Here is an 18727-nt window from a genome sequence, read left to right as displayed (position 1 = left end):
ATTGAATTTCATCGCCATCTTTTTCCAAATGAAAGGTATTATTAGGAACCATGTACTGTATTATTAAAGTCTTTTATTTAGTTATTTTTTAGTTCTCTCTCCACCCAACCTGGGGCTCGAGCTCATGACCCTGAGATCAAAAGTCACATGTTGTTCTGAGTCAGGCAGGAGTCCCCTATGTCCTGTATATTTCAACCAAGACTTCCTAAAACATGGGTCATCGGGAACAAGGCCATTAAGGAACTGGGATAACACCTGGTTTTAGAAAGCTAAGTGGTTTAGCTCTGTGCGTTGGCTGTGATATGCTGTGGCTGCTCTTGTTACCTGATAGAAGAGGCCTATGGAATTGGTGATGTCACCAGTTCTCTGTTGTTCTTAACACCAACAGTTCCAGTGACGGATTCGGGAAGGCTGGAGCAGAAGAGAGTAGGCCTCTAGTCCCAGGTGGCTCGAGGGCAGTGAGGAAGGACGTGGTGCCCAGGGGTGACATGAGCAAGAGGAAAAGAACAAAGGGAAAATATAGACCCATTCTTTTTGTATAAAATCATTTAATTTCTTTCTCTGTTAAAATACACTCAATCCAGATGCAGTGGATCAGGTGACCAGAGTTTTCAGGATTCGTATTGCCCCAGGAGCAGATTCCATCGGTGTCAAACCCAGCTCTGGTCACAGAACATTCACATCATTAATTCTAAATACTGAGTGTGAGGCAAATGATGTAATCAATATCGAACACATTGATATATAGTTACTCAGTGGTCACTGCACGAGGGATCAGCAACGCAGGCTCAAAAAATATGATGTGGAGTAACTGGGCCCTTTCCAAAAATTAATATATTAGAACACTAAGCTTATACCATAAATGAGTCCAAAATAAATACTAATTAAGAGCTAGCTTCTGTGAGGAACAGAGCATGCAGAGACAATGAGCTAGCAAGTGTGGCCAGTTGTAACAGAAAACTTCTGGAATCCCAACAATGCCTCCTCACAAAGCCAGTCCTGAGCATGAAGGATGAAAATGAGAACAGCACAAGGCTTGGCGGGGCTTCTGGATCCCATGTTCCAGTGGGGTTTGGAGTTGTGTGATTTCTAATAGTTTCCAACAGAAAGCATAGCGATGGCACTTTCTTACTGGTCTCTTGTCCCAAGTGTCCCAAGTCTTGGGACACTTGTCCCAAGCTGTGAGGCCTGGAGCTGATCCAGGAAGTTCAGAAGTTTTCTGGTTTGAACAGATGAACCCCAGGGTTGTTAATGTGGGGACACGGATTCCTTGAGGCTCTGGTGTCCTCTGTGTGAGAAGGGTTTTCGCCCTCCCCTCCTCACTGCGGATCAGCCGGTGCAGAGAGCCCTTTCACTCTGATGAGTGGGAGCTTCACCTTCTGCTCGAGCCGCTCGGCCTCCTCAGCCCTACTCCCATGTCACCCCTCTCCATTCGGAGTGAATGCTCATGTTACCGTAGAGAACGACGCAGCAAAACAGCAAGAAAAAGCCTTACCTAAGGAGTTTATACATAATCAGGAAAACTTCCAGAAGATGTAGGCAAGAGGAAGATGCTTATTTTACCACCATGCAGACAACCCATCTAAAACAGAACCCAGGAAATTAGAGTGCAGCTATATTCTGGACTGTACCAAACAGATGAAACTATTCTTTAACAAAGGCAAATACCATTTTACTGAGAGGAAAGCCAGATGTGTTGTAGTCTCTTAGGTAATAAATACAACAGTACCATCAGTGCTATGAAAACAGACAAAGAGACCTGATGTTTAATGGAGTTAGTTTTACCTCTGTTTTGTATCATCACAGGCAACACATCTCTGCCATGAAATCCATGTCAAGTCAGTTTAATCATGGTCCCTTTTTTTCTAGAAGAGACTGGAGTTGGGAAGGGGAGAGCTTTGATTTTTGTGTGAATAGGGAATCTTTCCATAAGCCTGTTTGGCTCACAGGCATATTTTATAGTATAAATCCCCTCAATTACTCAGAAAGGATCAAGGAAGTCCCCCCAGACGAGGAAGATAGACCTAGCTGAGCAGCAAAATCTGGCTTCTCTGGAGCTGCTCCCCTTCCCACAGCTGAGCAGGTGTCCCCTTCCAGCCACCAAAGATCTTCACCTCAGAACCCATCTCTCGACCCTGTGGAATGTCCATGTTGAACCATGCTAGACACGTCTGCCTAAATCATGGCTATGCCTCTGAAAGGACAAACTCTACTTTGGAAATCAGTTTTGATATAGGAACTTTCCTTCCCTCCTGAAGAAAACATTGAATGTAGACTACAGTCACCTATTGATCTTCCAGGTTCTGATTCATGATGATCTAGGCAGCTCAGTCCTGGTAGTTCACTTAGAAGAGAGGGCCCAGAACCATCAGGCCTAGGTAGTAACTAACCTCTTCCTTGTCACCAGTGGGAACGGTTGCCTGCCTTTGAGGACCTCTTGTTTTGTATACAGAATTGTTATAGAGAGGGTCTTGTTCCCTCAAGGCCAGGGAGGAAGGTCCAGAGTGAACACAGGACTGCCATAAAATGGATATACGGTCACAGGGTCACATGGTCAGGGGGTACTGGGGCATCCTTGGGAAAGATTATGCCTTACCAATCTGGCTAGAACTGCCAAAGAAATGGCATTTTCTACTTGATAACCTAGCTCTGCCATTACCAGTTTTGTGACTGGGTCATCCATTCATCCTCTCTGGGACAATGTTCTCTTTCATAAACAAAAGGATAATACGTCTCCTTCACAGAGTTGTGAGGAGGCTAAAGTAAGAAAATATATGTGAGAGCTCCGGTTTCACGCTAGACACTCAATAAATGTTGATTATGTGAAAAGGCATCTCATATCACAAGCGATGGGGCCCTGGGTTAAAGACCGGGATGGCTGGGACCAACACTGACCTCCGAAGCAATGGAAAGAGGGACTTTCCCCTCCAGCTCTAGGCTTGAGCAACCAGTCTGGTTGGCCGGCAATGTCTGCTCTTAGGTCTGACCACTGTACTTGTGTGGGGTGTAGGAACTCCGGTCAAGTGTGATGCTGCAAGAGGAAATGGCAAAAAACCACTCATATTCTCCAGATTCTGTGATGGCCTCGGGAACCTGCACTGAGAAGCTGAGACTCAGGCATGTGTTTTATCTTCATCCCTAGGTCCCTGCTTTCTGCTACTGGGCTGTCCATGGAACTGTTTCTTTTAACCAGTGGCTTTTACTTTCTGGACCCTCTAACAAGAGAGAGGATTAAAGAAGTAAAAGAAAATCAAATCAGGCAGTTTGCTAATGCTAGTAACTCTGAACAGAGATTGGCAATGGAAAACTATTGACTGTAATAGTTTACATCTCTCATTTCCCTTAGAAAATGCAAAGTTGGGTGGGCACCTGTTCCAAGAGCTGAATGCTAGGGGCCATGAGGACTCACAGGAAGGGAGAGCTATCATTCTCCGTGTACACTGTAAACAACTAATGCAAAGCTGCTTTGGCTATGCCTAGGAACGACCGGATATCAAGACTTAACTGAAGAAGGGAAGGAGGAAGAAAACGTGGACCTGCCCTGGGATGCCTGAACTGCAGTCCTAGTGGCAGGATAGGCATGGAGCAGGGGGGCTGCATCGAACACTTTGCCTTTAATTCAATTCAGGTGAACTGTTAGTGGCCCCTGGAGCCAATCCCCAGGAAGGATTCTGTGATGGCAAGTCTGGCTCCATGCTCAAGTGCCTTCAACTCTACCCACGAAAGTTAGCAAGTTGTAAAATGTTCGTCATTTCCTAATTTTGTATTATAAAATGGAATTAGGAACATAAATAGTAACAAGTAGCAAAACCCCAACCCAGTGCAGGACTAGCAATCCTTTCAGCCACCTCTGCGCAGGCCAATGAGTTTGGAAAGTTTTTCACAGTTTTCAAGTTTCAATGACTCTGCCTTCTGTTTCAGTCGTTCATCTCTGTATAATCCTGCCAAATTTGTCAATTCCGACTCTGAAAGATAAAAGAGGTAACCAATTCATCAAGAGAGTTGAGCTCCTTTGTTTTGTTTCAGTATTTCTGGAAACACAGCTCCTTTTATTTTCATGCTTTTTCTTTTAATTAAATTTGAGAAATGCTTACTCATTTATTCGAGAAACTCAAGTCCGGTAGCTCGGCTACACCAGGTGCCGAGGATTAAAGGCCACCTGTGGTCCTGGAGTCCTACAGTATCCGTGCTCTATTATAAAAGCACTGGACTTAGTTCTTATCAATAGAACATTTGGCACCAGATTTAGGAAACGTGCATGTGTGCAGTAAGAGGAGACTCCGTTTCACAGCCTCTCTACGAATGGCATTCAGATGGCAGTTGGGAGAGAATGGAGTCCAATCGCCTGTTCCTGTCATCTGAAACAAAGACAGCTGCTCCATTCTGTCCCCTGCATGGCTGGATCATAACTCAGACATGCTAACTGACACAGAGCCTCCCTCCGGTGGGTATGCCTTCTATAAAAGGCCAGGCTGCTGGCAGCTTTCTTCATTCCCTCACCACATGTGGGGTCCCTAACTCAAAGGCCAAAGGCAGCTGGGCTCTTTTAAAAGTGAAATCATCTGGATCCGGTGACCTTTGTCTCCTTGACTAAATGAATTTCATTTTCTCTTCATGGTGGAGAAGGTCATTCTATTTTTAACCAGAATATAATCTCCGTTCTTTCCCAACGCAACGGCAGTTTGGCGGCCTCTATTTTTCATTCTTTTGTCAGGTTTCAGAGACATTCTTAGGAAGGAAAGCCTGAAAAGCACCCCCCTCCCCCAGAGACGTGTTGTGTATTAACAGGATGGCACGCTTGGATGGGCTGTGTGGCTTTTGAAAGCCTCCGACAGCAGGCAGCTACTCGGTGTTTAAAGGACCATACTTGTGAAAATGCTATTTTAATCATTTTGAAATATGTCTATCCATTCTTAATCATCCTGCCAACAGATTTTGTTTTTCTTGCTGGAACGAGAGGCACCTGTCTGATTAATCAGCAAACTGACTGGAAACAGGAATTAATACTTTGCCAGGGGGAACAACGGGCATTGGTTTCTGAGTAAGTTTCTATCAACACAAAACACTGGCATTTCTGCTCACAATGATTCTATTTACACCAAGGAAGGCCCGAAGTGCAGATTAAGTGCAAGACTCCAGGGTGAGGGGCGGCCATGCACGAAAACCCTCCCTCTACAATGGAGGCTCTGAGCCCGGGGCCCTAGTGGCTTGGCAGGCGGCCTGTCCCCGGGGCCCCTGAACAATGTGCTTTTAGCCGCTGGTGCAGTTGCCTGCAGTGCCTGCCAGCCAGGGCGTGCCTTGGCGCCCTCATGGTTGTGGGTGATAGGGCTTCCTGGAGCCCCATGTGCCACGCCCAAATGAAAGCCCCCCCACCCCCCGCCGCCCCGGGCCTGCCCACCTCACCAACTCCATTTCCCTGGCTTCTCTGGCATGTGGGAAACCTGTTCAGGCCTCTACGCCTTTGGTCCTCTGGAGTCATTGGTATGCCGGCATATGGAACAGATTCTGTGGCTTAACTTTTCCTTCAGTGATTTCCTTAATCACTTTGTTTGCTGAGCTTATCTCAGTGCCTCACTGCCTGACATCTCATTCTAGAAAGAATTAAGGGTTAGTGATTCTTACTATTTTCTACATTGCAGTCCATTCTAACAAGCTGGTGAAGGGTAACTGCACTTAGATGGATGATTTTCTCAAAATATCACACAGCTTTTCATAAAGTTCATTAAAACCAGGTTTCAGTGCTCCACGGCTTGAGACCCCTGTTCCAGATCAATGACTTTGCAACAATGTCAGTGTTTCAAGGAACCACATCCCAACTTCCCACCACCATGCTTGGAGAAACTTCTCTCCAAATAGCCAGCGAATGCTTTTGCCCTTCCATGAGTAAAAGGGTCAACTCAATACATTACTTTTGACATATTTTGACTGTTCATACTCAGTGACTTCTAAAAAAAAAAATTCTTGGAAGGGGCATCAAGAGAACAGCGTTTCTTCCTTAACAAATGTCCCTTGCCCCGAACTCCTGTGTGATAGATGGACAGAGCAGTGAGCCTTCCAGGAAAACTGACTCAGGCAAATTGCTGCAAGTCCCTGAGCCCCTCCAAAGAACCCTCTGCACTCCTGTGGTCTAGAAGGTCACACGGATCCCAGCCAACCCTCAGGATCCAGCTCCCTGGGACAGTACTGCATCCACTCTCGCAAGACCATGCAAGGCATGGACTCCACCAGGAACTGGGAGCTTAATATGCGCCAGACATCAGGCTAAGCATTATACCCATATCAACTTCTATAACCCGGACAGCGTCTCTAGGAGGAAGAGCATTTTATCCCCATTGCAAAGCCTGAGCTTCTACCCACGGTGCTGCCCTGCTCTGGGTCACAGAAAGAAGTGCTCCTCGGCCAGGCAGGGCCAGGGTCTCAGCTCAGCTCTGCCAGGCTGGGAGGCAGATCTTGCCTGTTACTTTTGTCCATCCCAGCCTGGTGGCAATGGCCACTTCCCCTGGCATTGGGTTGATTAGATGCAGCTGTGGAGGAGTAAACAGGGCCATCAGTGTTCAGAGTAGAGAATTACTCACAGAAGTTCACTCAGATTAAATATTCTAAGAGAAAACAGAGAAGAGAAATGAACAAAAGATGAAAAAAGACAATGGCTAACTTGCTAAAAACAGTTCCCATTAGGTATTTTGCCAAGAGTGAACTTCGTTCTCAAGTGGATTTATTTTTACAACCTCCAAGTGCTAAATTTAACCTTGTTGGCTACACTTGCTTCTGGATCGGGAGGGCAGATGCTGCTCATTCTCAAATGGCATTTGGGTCGTGCAGAGAGTCTGGACAGCCACCGTCCTTAAATGCCAGAAATAGATTTTTAAGGGGTGTGTGCTGATAACCCCCTCTTTGGAACTTGTGGGTACATGCATCATGCTTACCCACTGGATTTTTATTTATATCTAGAGGGTACCAAAGTCCTGAAACTAGGCCTCGGGCAGATGGGGAGAAGAAGCCTAAAAGCCATTTTAGATGTAATCCTTACCATGAGCTCTGTGCATAGTTCCAGCTGGGGAGTGTATGTGGGTGGGTGTGTGTTTGAAGAATGTGATATGCAGATTTTCATCCAGTTCTTACAGAAAGCAACAAATTCAAAACCCTCCCAGGGGTGAATACAATGGGGACTTTTAGGACACACATTGTGGCCTTTACCTGATTTAGATCCATGTATCAGATGTCTTTCTGTCCAAAGCTTTCTTGCTCCAAAATTCTTTTCTGATTTTTAAAACTTGCAACTAGTTTAACATGAGGTAGGGTACTTCCTGACCTCCTTGTTTTTTTCAGTATTTATTTTTCAATAAATTTTAAAAAGCAACTTTATCCAGCTTAATTTCCCCTTATGTCTCAGAACCATTGCCTATCAAGCTCCTAATGCACCTGAGAGTGGAGGTGGGCTCTTCTCTAGAGGAGTAGAGGGCAGAGACCAGGTACCTAAGGGCTAGGGTAAGGATACTAACCCTGCTCTGTGATTCTTAATCTGCAAACATTTTCATTATTTTCCAGGCCTGAGAATCCTCTCTTCCAAGGACATTTGTTGAGCACCTGTTCTGAAGCAAGCATGGTGCCAGAGGCCTGGGACATGAGATTGGTAAGACATGTGGCTCTTATTGTCAGAGGGCCCGCAGTCCAGCAGGGAGACTGACACGTACCTACAGAACGCTAACACTGAGAGTAGTACTGTGCTAGCAGCATGGACAAAGCATTTTAAGAACACCTAGGAAGGACAGATTAACTTGGGGGTGGAGCTGGGCTGCATGATGGGTCAGTGAGGGCTTAGTGGCACTGTGACTAAAGAGCTAATTTTATCAGGCACTGTTAGACGTTTAATAATATCCAGTTATACCATTTAAAAAATGAGTACACTTGCTTTTTAAAAAGTAAAGCCACATTTTATATGATACAGTTATTAAGGGTGTGTGTATATGTCCCCCCCCCACTGCCTGCACAGGTGTACATACATGTGTGTATGTGTGGAATTCAAGTGGGATGAAAAATGAACTGTTGGCTGAGAGGCATGGCTACCCTTGCTACCAGCACTCCCTAAATTAACTGGTGGACACTGACACCCCCATTGTTTTCAGAGAAGGAGCAGAATGGAAGGCCTGCTCAAACCCACTCTTACTGAAGGGGCAGACCCAGGTAGGGTCACTTTTGATTTAGGTGGCCCCAGCTGGCTACAGCTGACTTTTGGTCTGGCTCAAACAATTAGGCTGGATCCATCAGATTTTCTTGTAGGGAATGTGGGATTAGGAAATTGGACCAATCCAGCTAGCACTGGAAGCTTGTGATGTAGGAAGAGGCCAGTAACTAGTGGGCCTGTGGAAGCTGGGAGAGTGACGAGGAGGGTAGCAACCAAAACCAACCAGGGCAAAACCAGGTTGTGAAGGAGGAAAGCTTGAGGAAGCAAAGGAAGGCAGTTGGCAGAGAGGAGAGTGGGGCAGGTGAGCAGAGAGAAGTAGACAGACAGACAGAGAGGCAACTAGTGCTGCCTGCCTAAGTTCCTAAGGTTTCCAAATTCTGGCCAAATGAATTTCACTTTTTTGGTGGTGTCCCAAATGGGCCTCTGTCCCCCCAGTGGGCCCTCCGATCCCATAAACATGTGCCACTCAAACAAGGAGAGAGGAGGGACTGGGAAGCTGGGCATGCCTCAGGTTGGAAGCATGATAACCAGTGAAAAGTCCCTTTTACAACATCTTACTTTGTTGTTTCTCCTTCCAACAACTCGTCTGGACGTAATCAATGTAATCCTTCTCTATCGTCTTCTCCAGGTCACGGAGAGATGCTCCTCTGTAGGCCTTCTCAAAGTTTTTGTCCACAAAATAAGGCACCTGCAGGTTCTGTGTTTCTCTGGAGATGGTGTAGCCCAAGGTCCTGAGACAAGGAGACGAGGCTCAGGTAAGCCAGTTATATATGGCAATCTCACTCTTAACTCCAGCTGCACAGATATCATGACCATAATCCCCTCTTCTTAGGGCAGATGCAAGCACCACTTTCGAATACACCTAACATTTATAATTTCCCCAGCAAAACAGTAACTGTAATGTCATCATTATGTGAGTGTATTTCATGTTGTGAATTCAGCCTCAGTGTAATTACTTTAGTCTCTTCGAGAATCCCCTCTCTTATATTGGTTTCTGGGCTTAAAGTTGAATGCTGAATGCTTAAAATATGTTGTACGCTGTGTAGGACCCAGCATGGTACCTGGCACAGAGCAGGCTATTGGTAAATGTCGGGCAAATGAATTGATTGTTACAGTAAACTATTCACAAATAACCAGATAGCGTACACCAACCTAGCACCAATTTTTAGGACAGGAGAGAAGGTACTTCACACACGGCTGCTAAGTGAGAACAGCAAAAATATCAGATAAAAGATTTCAGTGATGCTTCTGTACTAACTCTTTGTGGGTCTAATATATCCAATAGTATGTGGTGCTTAGAAACATCAGTAGTTCTGGGTTAACTAAATACTAACCGTAAGGAAGTACAAAAAGAAGCTCAAATTCTAGTTAAAACAATGTGGTAGCAACGTGCAAAATCCAGACTAGTTTTATTCAAACTCGACAAATTCTATTTTGACTGAGTTAATATTTTCCCAGCTTTCTCCTTTGATTTCTGTATGTAAGCATCTTCCTGGATATCTAAGGGTTCAGGCCATGACTGCTCCCACCTCCATCTGGGAACGTGTTAGCAGGGCAAGTTCCTCTCCGCCCCACTGGGTGGGTAAGAAAGGAGGGAGAAATAGCAAATGGAGAAACATGGGAAGTCGGAAAATAGAGGGAATCAGGCCAGGGTGATCTGGCAGCAGTAATTCCTCTCTGAGACTCAGTTTTCCTTTTCGTAAAATGAAGATACTGAAGTAGAATATAGTTTTCAGTCTACAGTGATCGCCAGCAAGGACTCTTCCTGTTATATACTACCCCTTGGGTTCCACATTTTGTAAGGTTTTTAAATTATTTTACAAGATTTTATTTTTAAGTAACCTCTATACCCAATGTGGGGCTTGAATTCACAACCCCATGATTAAGAGTTGTATGCTCTATGCACTGGGCCAGCCAGGTCCCCCCATTTTGTAAGGTTTTTGCCCCTTAAACCATAATGAGTAACGACTCTCTTCTCATCTAACTTAAAATAATTAATTCAGTGGGGTGCCTGGGTGGCTCAGTTGGTTAAGTGTTTGACTCTTGATTTCAGCTCAGGTCTGGATCTCAGGGTGGTGAGTTCAAGTCCCATGTTGGGCTCCAAGCTGGGTGTGGCGCCTACTTAAAAAAAAAAAAAAAATTAATCCAGTGATCCTCAGACAATGAACCAGAGTTATTTGGAGAGCTTATTAAAACTCAGATTGCTGGGCGCCTGGGTGGCTCAGTGGGTTAAGCCTCTGCCTTTGGCTTGGGTCGTGATCTCAGCATCCTGGGGTCGAGTCCCGTGTAGGACTCTCTGCTCAGCAGGGAGCCTGCTTCCCCTTTTCTCTCTGCCTGCCTCTCTGCCTACTTGTGATTTCTCTCTCTGTGTGTCAAATAAATACATTAATTAATTTAAAAAAAACTCAGATTGCTAGTTTTCATCCTCTGAGTTTCTGATTCAATATGTATGGAATGAGGCTTACAAGTATGCCTTTCTAACATGTTGCCAGTTGATGTTGATGCTGGGGACTCAAAGATGAAAACTGATTAGCTGAAATAACTAACTGAAGAAATAAAGAAGTACCTATCATAGCTCATAGTTTTCATGCATTTTTCTGCAAAAGCAAAATAATATCCTATTATGGTTTGACTATATAGACTTATCATGAATAAATGTCCCATTCTTGCAATTACTTAAATTGAAAATAATCACTGGATCTCAGATACTATGTTTCCGACCCAGAGGGGTCCAGAGATCCAACCACAAGCTCAGTAGGGTTCATTCTAAAGCTAACATGATATGATAAGGATTTAATCTGAAGCTGGAGTTAGTCTATTCATCTCTCAGAAACCAGCTGCTGCTATTCTGCAGCTGATCAGATGATGTCGCTGTAGAACAAAATAATCCATGTCCTGAGCCCACAAGAAACTGCCTCCAGTATTTTTCAGTCTCTGCACTATTACTATCCAGCTGTTCCTTTGAACAAAAAAACCAGTGTTTTCTACAAAGGCGAAATGAAATGTTAGCAGTACCAGTGAAATATTCAAGTCTTTTACCCTCCAAATTGTTAAGAAAGATTGATAAATATTTGACTTACGATTTATAGAATAGACTATATGGGGGGTTAGCGGCTAGCAGCTGAGTAATGACAGATATAATCACAATTACAAGAACTGGAAGTAACTGAATAAATGCAGAATATGTAGTCTGAAAAAGAAAAACAATATTGGGTGTAAGTGTTCTTCATCAATGTAAAGCTTACAGAAAATAAGAATAGTTTTCCCAAAGAAAATACGAATTACTGCAATGTACTGCACAAAGCCCAGAGCTTTTCTGAGAAGTCTGTTCTCTCTGCGGAGAAGACTGAAGGAGACCCATCCACAACCTGTACTGACACCCAGTTATTCTCATGCAATCCCCTTTTCTAAGGCCCATGAAGCAGACACCTCTGGGTGAGTCTGCCTAGACTGTGACTTTCACGGGGTGGGGTTAGTATTATGCAGCTGTGTTGCTGAATGGACTGGGAGACATCTAACCCTAGCAGGGATAATCACTTTTCCCTCCCAGAAACGTGGAACTGAGACTCTTACTGTGCACTGCTGCGAAGTCACCTGAATAAAGGACATGTACTCTTGGGCAGTGTGGACTGGTTATTTGTAGGCAAAAGCAGAACAAGCTGGTTGCTTAAAGAGAATAAAGCAGATGCAGAGAAAGGTGGGAAAGGTGGACACAATCTGGCCACAAAGAGTCATGGACAGATAGCTGCATGGGTACCTGTCTGTACTTGGTTCCTGGTTCCCATCTGTCCTGTGCTTCCCGCCCTTGAGCTTCAGAAGACTCCCTAGGTCCCTTACTTTCAACTCCCTTTAGTTCTGAATATTCTGAAGGGGACTCCTATTTTCTGCAGTGAAGAAAACCTTGATCAAGACAGCCCCATAGGGGAACTGATTTCCTAGGACAGCCACCAAAGAACGAGTGGGGAAGAAGGTACCATCCTGGCCCATTTGGACCAACGACCCACCCCTTCCCGCCACTGCCTCTGTTTTCCTATAACATGCTTTAATAACATAAGTTGAACTTCCAAAACCTGATCACAGACACTGTAAAAGTCAGCTCAGTACAAGTGTGGATGAGCAGCAGTTCGGCTGTCCTCTCTCGGTACCTGAGGCTTCTCTTCTTCTTCTTCCTTCCGTGTCTGCATCCGCTCATGTCGGTGACGCCGGCGGTAATAGTGGCTATCATCTGTCACATTTGAAAACATATGAATGTTTCCTGGGAAGGAGAGAAAAACCTAGTATAGGATATGGCAAACATTCCTTCCTTGCTTTTCCCAAGGTCCTTGTTCCCAGCTAGGTTCTCTGATGGCAGAGTATTGTCCCATTTTATTCAGTAGAAAAATACAACAGTAGGTAAGCCAAGTGAACCAGGTGCAAATGGAACGTGCTCTCCTGCTTTTATTTAAATAGTCCTTTGTGACTAGTGAGTGAGAGAACCCTAAAAGGCTAGTAAAGAAAGAGCATTTGGGCCATGAATCCTGTCTGACATGCTCTTGTCTGCTTCCTTGTCCAATATCAGATTATGTTATTAGTAGCTTTGTTTGTTTATAAATAAGTAGGTTATTTATTTATTTATAAATAAGCTCCACACCCATCATGGAGTCCAACATGGGGCCCAAATTCAGAACCCTGAGATCAAGACCTGAACTGAGATCAGAAGTTGGATGCCCAACTGACTGGCACCCCAACACTAGTATCTTTAACAGCAATTCATAAAATTCAGTTTACTTCCTGGGTATTTAATTATTCCAACGGCCAAGTCCCTCAGGGTATTTTTCTAACTTTTATCTTTATATAGCTGCTATTTTGCAATAATGATAAAAGGCATCTACCTACTTATTTTTAAGCACTTAAAAATATTTAATCCTCACAGCAGCCCTGTGAGGTGTATGTTATCAGCGCCATTTCTCAGGTGAGGAAACAGAATCAGAGAGACCAAGGGATCTGGTTAAAGATATGCACAGTTGGCTGGAGACTTGCCTCAAACCCTAGCTTATCTGATTCCAAATTCTTGCTGTTTCCACCATACCATGGTCCCTCTATTCAGATCCTCGAAGAGGAGTTAGCTGAGATACAGAAAGAGAGAGAGAGAGAGAGAGAAATTTTCCAGCTATAATTCTGAAATACTCACCTGTAGGAAAATGTCCTCCAAAGAAGACATTGAATAGCTCTTCTGGAGTGATGTCAGCTTCAAAGTCCCTGTAATAATTATAAGGTCTGCCTCGAGGGGCAGTAAAAGTCACCTGTTCATCTCCATATTCATCATAGCGTAGTCGCTTGTCAGGATTGCTCAGGACTGCAAAGGCATTTCCTATTGCTGCAACCAAAACCAAAAAGTACCTGAGTACAGTCTTTGGTGTAGCTGAGGGGTAACACAGGAAGCAGCAATGAAGAGCCCAGAGTTGTAGGCTGCTGCATGATGTTGTGGGGAGCTAAGGAAAGGTGTTTGGGCCTAGAAAATTCACCAGAGTTCTCACCCTTGACATTTTCCATGATCTAGTTTGATAAGCCAGAAACAATATGAGACTCAAGATGAACTAAGAACTACTGCTTTTATTCATCGAAAATTTGTCCATATTTTCCTTGAGAGGAATTACTTTATGGTTGGAAACAGTTCATACATAAGCAATGGTATTCTAACTTCAAGTCAGAAACAATCTCCTAAATAAAATAATCAGTAAAATCAATTGCTTGGCTAAAAGCAAAGTCCTCACTAATCAGAGTCACGTTTCAGCCTACTTTAGAAGCAGGCTTTAGAAATTAGGAAACCTATCTCCAATGCCTCAGTGACAGACAAAGACTGGAAAGATTACACATGCTTACCATCACCACTCCTCTCTATGCACAAATACGCAAACACCGTCGAATTAAAATTAATTTAAACATACAATCACTGCCAGTAATCAAAGAAACCTTGAAAAAAAAATCTTTATTTTTTATTTTATTATTTTATTGAAAAAACCCTTAAAACATCCCCATCCCCTACCTCTAATTCAGCCAACACTATGAGAAACACAGTTAGGAAGAGCATTTATGATTCTTCTAGCGAGGAAATTATATTAGATGTTTACAGCAATAAAACAGCTAAATAGAGAAAAACAAATAAAAAAGGCTAAATAGTTTCTTCAATATCATATCCCTTGAAATCTGGCCAATTTCTCATATAAATGGCATTAGTCTGTGAGATACTTTATGTGAAGGTGTAAAGAGAATGTGGGTTATCTAGTTGTTTCTTTGTAGAAACTGTGGGGAGAACAAGATTCACAATGGTACCCCCAACAAAGGGAGACTGTCCTTTGAGGTAAATGTTGACTTTTAAATTTCTCAGAGCTATAATTTTTTAACTTTTTCTTTAGAAAAATTCTAAATCTACAGAAAAGCTGAAAAAACAGTAAATAAACACATGTATACCCTCTATTTGGTTCATTAACTGTTAGTATTTTGCCACATTGCTTCCCTCATTACTCCATACCTACATAAATACATATGTACACGTAGTATGTACAGATTTCTTTTGCTGAACCATCTGAAAGTAGGCTGCAGGTATACTGGCATCCCTCAATATTTCAGCCACTACCTCCTAGAATAGTCTTCTACATGATCACAATACCATTATCATAGCTCAGAAAATTAATATCAATCCATGCAATTCATCCAAAGTTCATGCATTGTATTTGCTCTTATACTCCTTTAGTTTCTTGTCCTCTAAAATAGTCTCCCCACCTTTTCTACTTTTCATTATATTGACTATTTTGGAGAGCAGGACAGTGTTCCTTGTAGAATGTCCCATATTTTGATGGTTTCCTCACTATTAGGTTCGGGTGGACCATTCTGGAAAGAATACCACACAGGTGCCATATCATATAATGTGAGGCGGGTCCAGTATTGGTGATGATAAGCTGGATCACTGGGTTAAAGTGGTGACAGCTAGATATCTCCATTATAAAGCAAATTTTCTCCTTTGTAATCAGTAGGTATTCTGGGGAATGATGCTCTGACATCATGTAACATTCTATTCAACAAAAAGCTGTCACCTGGCAGTTTTAGCATCCATTGATAATTCTTGCCTGAATCAACAGCTTCACTGGGGGTGAAGGTCTTAAGTAAGATTTTTATTTATGTCTCAGATCTAAAAAGGTACCATTACAGATAAATATATTTTTTTTTTCCAAAAGAAATTAAAGTAAGTGAATGAAGACAGGAGGGAGCTATGCTGATAATCACTATTTAAGAGGTATGGCAGGAAAAAAAGGCCCTGCTTGTGGCCTTATAAAATAATGACAGGGTAGGGTGAAACATCTTGTGGCAGAATTAAATAGGAATTCATGATCAGACCTTTGAAAGCATCAGTCGCTCCAGGAGCACAATTCTTATCAGGGTGAAATTTCAGGGCGAGTTTTCGGTAAGCTTTCTTAAGCTCTTCATCACTGGCATTTCGAGAAACTCCCAGAATTTCATAGTAATTTCTGCATTTCTTGATCCTAAAAACACACATCAGAAACATGTATGTCTACGAAGACCCCTTTTGTACAATTAACTATAAAATAGTACGTTTACATTTTACATTTACATCTGGTCCTCCAATCTGTTAGCTCCAAAGCAAACCTAAAAGAAAAGTGGTGAACACATTCATAACACTTTCAAATTGATTAACAAGGTCCTCCTCACACCAAGAGCTTAATGCCTTTCAAAGTATTTTTACTGGGGGGTGGGGAAGCGGTTTGGGGTAAATCCGAAAAAAATGATGTAAAAACTTTAAAATCAAAGTATTTTTTACATCTGATATTTTATTCTTCTTGTATCCCTGCAAGTGGGTAGATCCTTACATGAAGGTGCAGGCTAAGCCCCTGAGCGTTCAACCACAGGACGGCAAGGTCAGAAGAAATACCTACTCACCCTAGTGATTTCTCTCTCATTTTCCTTATAGCTACCTATCAAAACTTTGTGTGTGTATTTTTTTTTTTAATTTTTGTTAAGGATTTTTTTATTCCTTTATCTGACAGAGGGGGGGGGAAGCAGGCTCCCCACGGAACAGAGAGCCCGATGTGGGGCTCTATCCCAGGAGCCCAGGATCATGACCTGAGCTGACGGCAGAGGCTTTAACCTACTGAGCCACCCAGGTGCCCCTCAAAACTTTGTTATAAAAAGTTAATATAGGGGCGCCTGGGTGGCTCAGTGGGTTAAGCCTCTGCCTTTATGGGGCACCTGGGTGGCTCAGTGGATTAGGCCGCTGCCTTCGGCTCAGGTCATGATCTCAGGGTCCTGGGATCGGGTCCCGCATCGAGCTCTCTGCTCAGCAGGGAGCTTGCTTCCCTCTCTCTCTCTCTCTGGCTGCCTCTCTGTCTACTTGTGATTTCTCTCTGTCAAATAAATAAATCTTAAAAAAAAATGATTAAAAAAAAAAAAAAAAAGCCTCTGCCTTTGGCTCAGGTCATGATCTCAGAGTCCTGAGATTGAGCCCCACATGGGGCTCTCTGCTCAGCAGGGAGCCTGCTTCTTCCTGCTCTCTCTGCCTGCCTCTTTGCCTACTTGTGAACTCTGTCTGTCAAATAAATAAATAAAATCTTAAAAAAAAAAAGCCAATAATATACACATGCAGTAGAAGAAAAATATCCAACAGTACTAAACTATATACAGTGAAAAAACTTCCTGCTTCCCTATTCCCTGCTCACCAATCTCCCATCCTAAGGACAACCATGTGAGAAGTTTTCTATGAATCCTGTGTGTATGTATAGACACCTCTCCCTTTTCTTTTTTGCCTAAATATAAACATATTGTAATCATCTTTTTTTTTTTTTTAAGATTTTATTTATTTATTTGTCAGAGAGAGAGAAGCGAGAGTGAGCACAGGCAGACAGAGTGGCAGGCAGAGGCAGAGGGAGAAGCAGGCTCCCTGCCAAGCAAGGAGACTGATGTGGGACTCAATCCCAGGATGCCGGGATCATGACCTGAGCTGAAGGCAGCCGCTTAACCAAATGAGCCTCCCAGGCGTCCCCATATTGTAATCATCATTTTTATGTTTATGGGAACATCCCTTTAAAAAAAAAAAAAAAAGATTTATTTATTTATTTATTTGACAGAGATCACAAGTAGGCAGAGAGGCAGGCAGAGAGAGAAAGGGAAGCAGGCTCCCCGCTGAGCAGAGAGCCTGATGTGGGGGATCATGACCTGAGCGGGAGGCAGAGACTTTAACCCACTGAGCCATCCAGGCGCCCCCACCCCATCCCTTTTTTAAACCAAAAGTATTTCTTAGAGATGGATCGGTAACATACAGAGACGAGTTGGGGCAATAGTTTAGACTAGAATGGCAGTTCTGGACTTTGCGATGTCATAAGTTTCTTATACTCTTAAAAATTACTTGAGTCTCCAGAAGAGTTTTGTTCATGTGAATTATATCTATCAATATTTACCATACTAGAAAAGAAAACAAGAAATTTTAAAACAGAGTGACGATATAACTGCTTATCAGGTAGCCTCTCAAAAATTCCACTGTACAATCATGAGACAATGAGAGTGAAAAAGGCAAATAATGTGTTTGTACTATTATCAAAATTGTTTTAAACTCACAGACTCCCAAGGTTTTTGGGGTTCCTAAGCTACACTCCGAGAAATGTTGTACTAGAGCATGAACTCTGGGGTCAAAATGCCTTGGCTGGGATCTTATCTTGCTGTGTACTTTAGCTCTGTGACTTAATGTTATCTTCTGAAATGGGATAACAATTTCAACTATATTTCACAAGCTGTTATCATTTAAATGAAGTATTCATCAAGTACTTGATAGCACTTGACAGCCCATAAATACTGGCTATTACATATCCATGTCATTCTTTTCAAAAGCTGCACTGCTTTATGGATTACACTTATTGCATTTTATGGATTATATCTATCCTCTACTGATAGGCACTTAGAGAATATCTCCAGTCTTTTGCAACTACACAATCCAGTCAGACAGAGGGAGGCCCAGCATCTTGCTCAAGAGTTCAGTAACACAGGCTGGACTATAAAGCAGGGTCTGGAATGTCAGTCATGGTCCTTCCCCAAGAGCTGCCCATGGGTATCCTTTGGATCCTCAGTCCAGTTTCCAATCCCTGCTTCCATGGCAGATACTCCTCTGCCTCTTTCTCTCTTTTGTATAAATTTGTTATTTGTTGAGTAACAGTTTTTTTGAGCTACAATTCACAAAGTTCACTCTTAAAATGCACAATGCATTGATTTTCAGATTTGTACACCATCATCACTATCTAATTCCAGAACATCCTCATTACCCCAGAAAGAAACCCCTACTTATTGGCAGTCATTCCTCATTTTACTTCCCAACCCCTGGCAACCAATAATGTAATTTCTGTCTCTATAAATTTGCCATTCTGGACATTTCACATAAAAGGAATTATAGAATATGTGACTTTTGTGTCTGGCTTCTTTGACTAGCATAATGTTCAAGGTTCATTCATGTTATAGCATGTATCAGTACTTCATTCCTTTTTTTTTTTAAAGATTTTTATT

At 42.9% G+C, this 18727-nt stretch overlaps 1 protein-coding gene across 2 annotated transcripts in view; it reads right to left on the bottom strand.

Moving 5' to 3' along the window:
* Positions 1 to 531: 531 nt before the first annotated feature.
* Positions 532 to 18727, bottom strand: part of DNAJC18 (DnaJ heat shock protein family (Hsp40) member C18) — a 29885-nt gene continuing 11689 nt past the window's right edge. For both annotated transcript variants that reach the window (XM_082725589.1, XM_082725588.1), the window contains 6 exons: positions 15560 to 15705; positions 13356 to 13541; positions 12331 to 12440; positions 11266 to 11375; positions 8744 to 8916; positions 532 to 3965 (listed from right to left, as the gene is read on the bottom strand). In XM_082725589.1, coding sequence (XP_082581715.1) covers positions 3841 to 3965; positions 8744 to 8916; positions 11266 to 11375; positions 12331 to 12440; positions 13356 to 13541; positions 15560 to 15705 — 850 coding nt within the window. In that variant the 3' untranslated portion in view covers positions 532 to 3840. The remainder of the gene's footprint in view (positions 3966 to 8743; positions 8917 to 11265; positions 11376 to 12330; positions 12441 to 13355; positions 13542 to 15559; positions 15706 to 18727) is intronic.

Source organism: Mustela nivalis (genome assembly GCF_964662115.1).
Source record: "Mustela nivalis genome assembly, chromosome: 3".
Classification (NCBI taxonomy): Eukaryota; Metazoa; Chordata; class Mammalia; order Carnivora; family Mustelidae; genus Mustela; species Mustela nivalis.
This window is presented reverse-complemented; position numbering and strand designations above follow the sequence as displayed.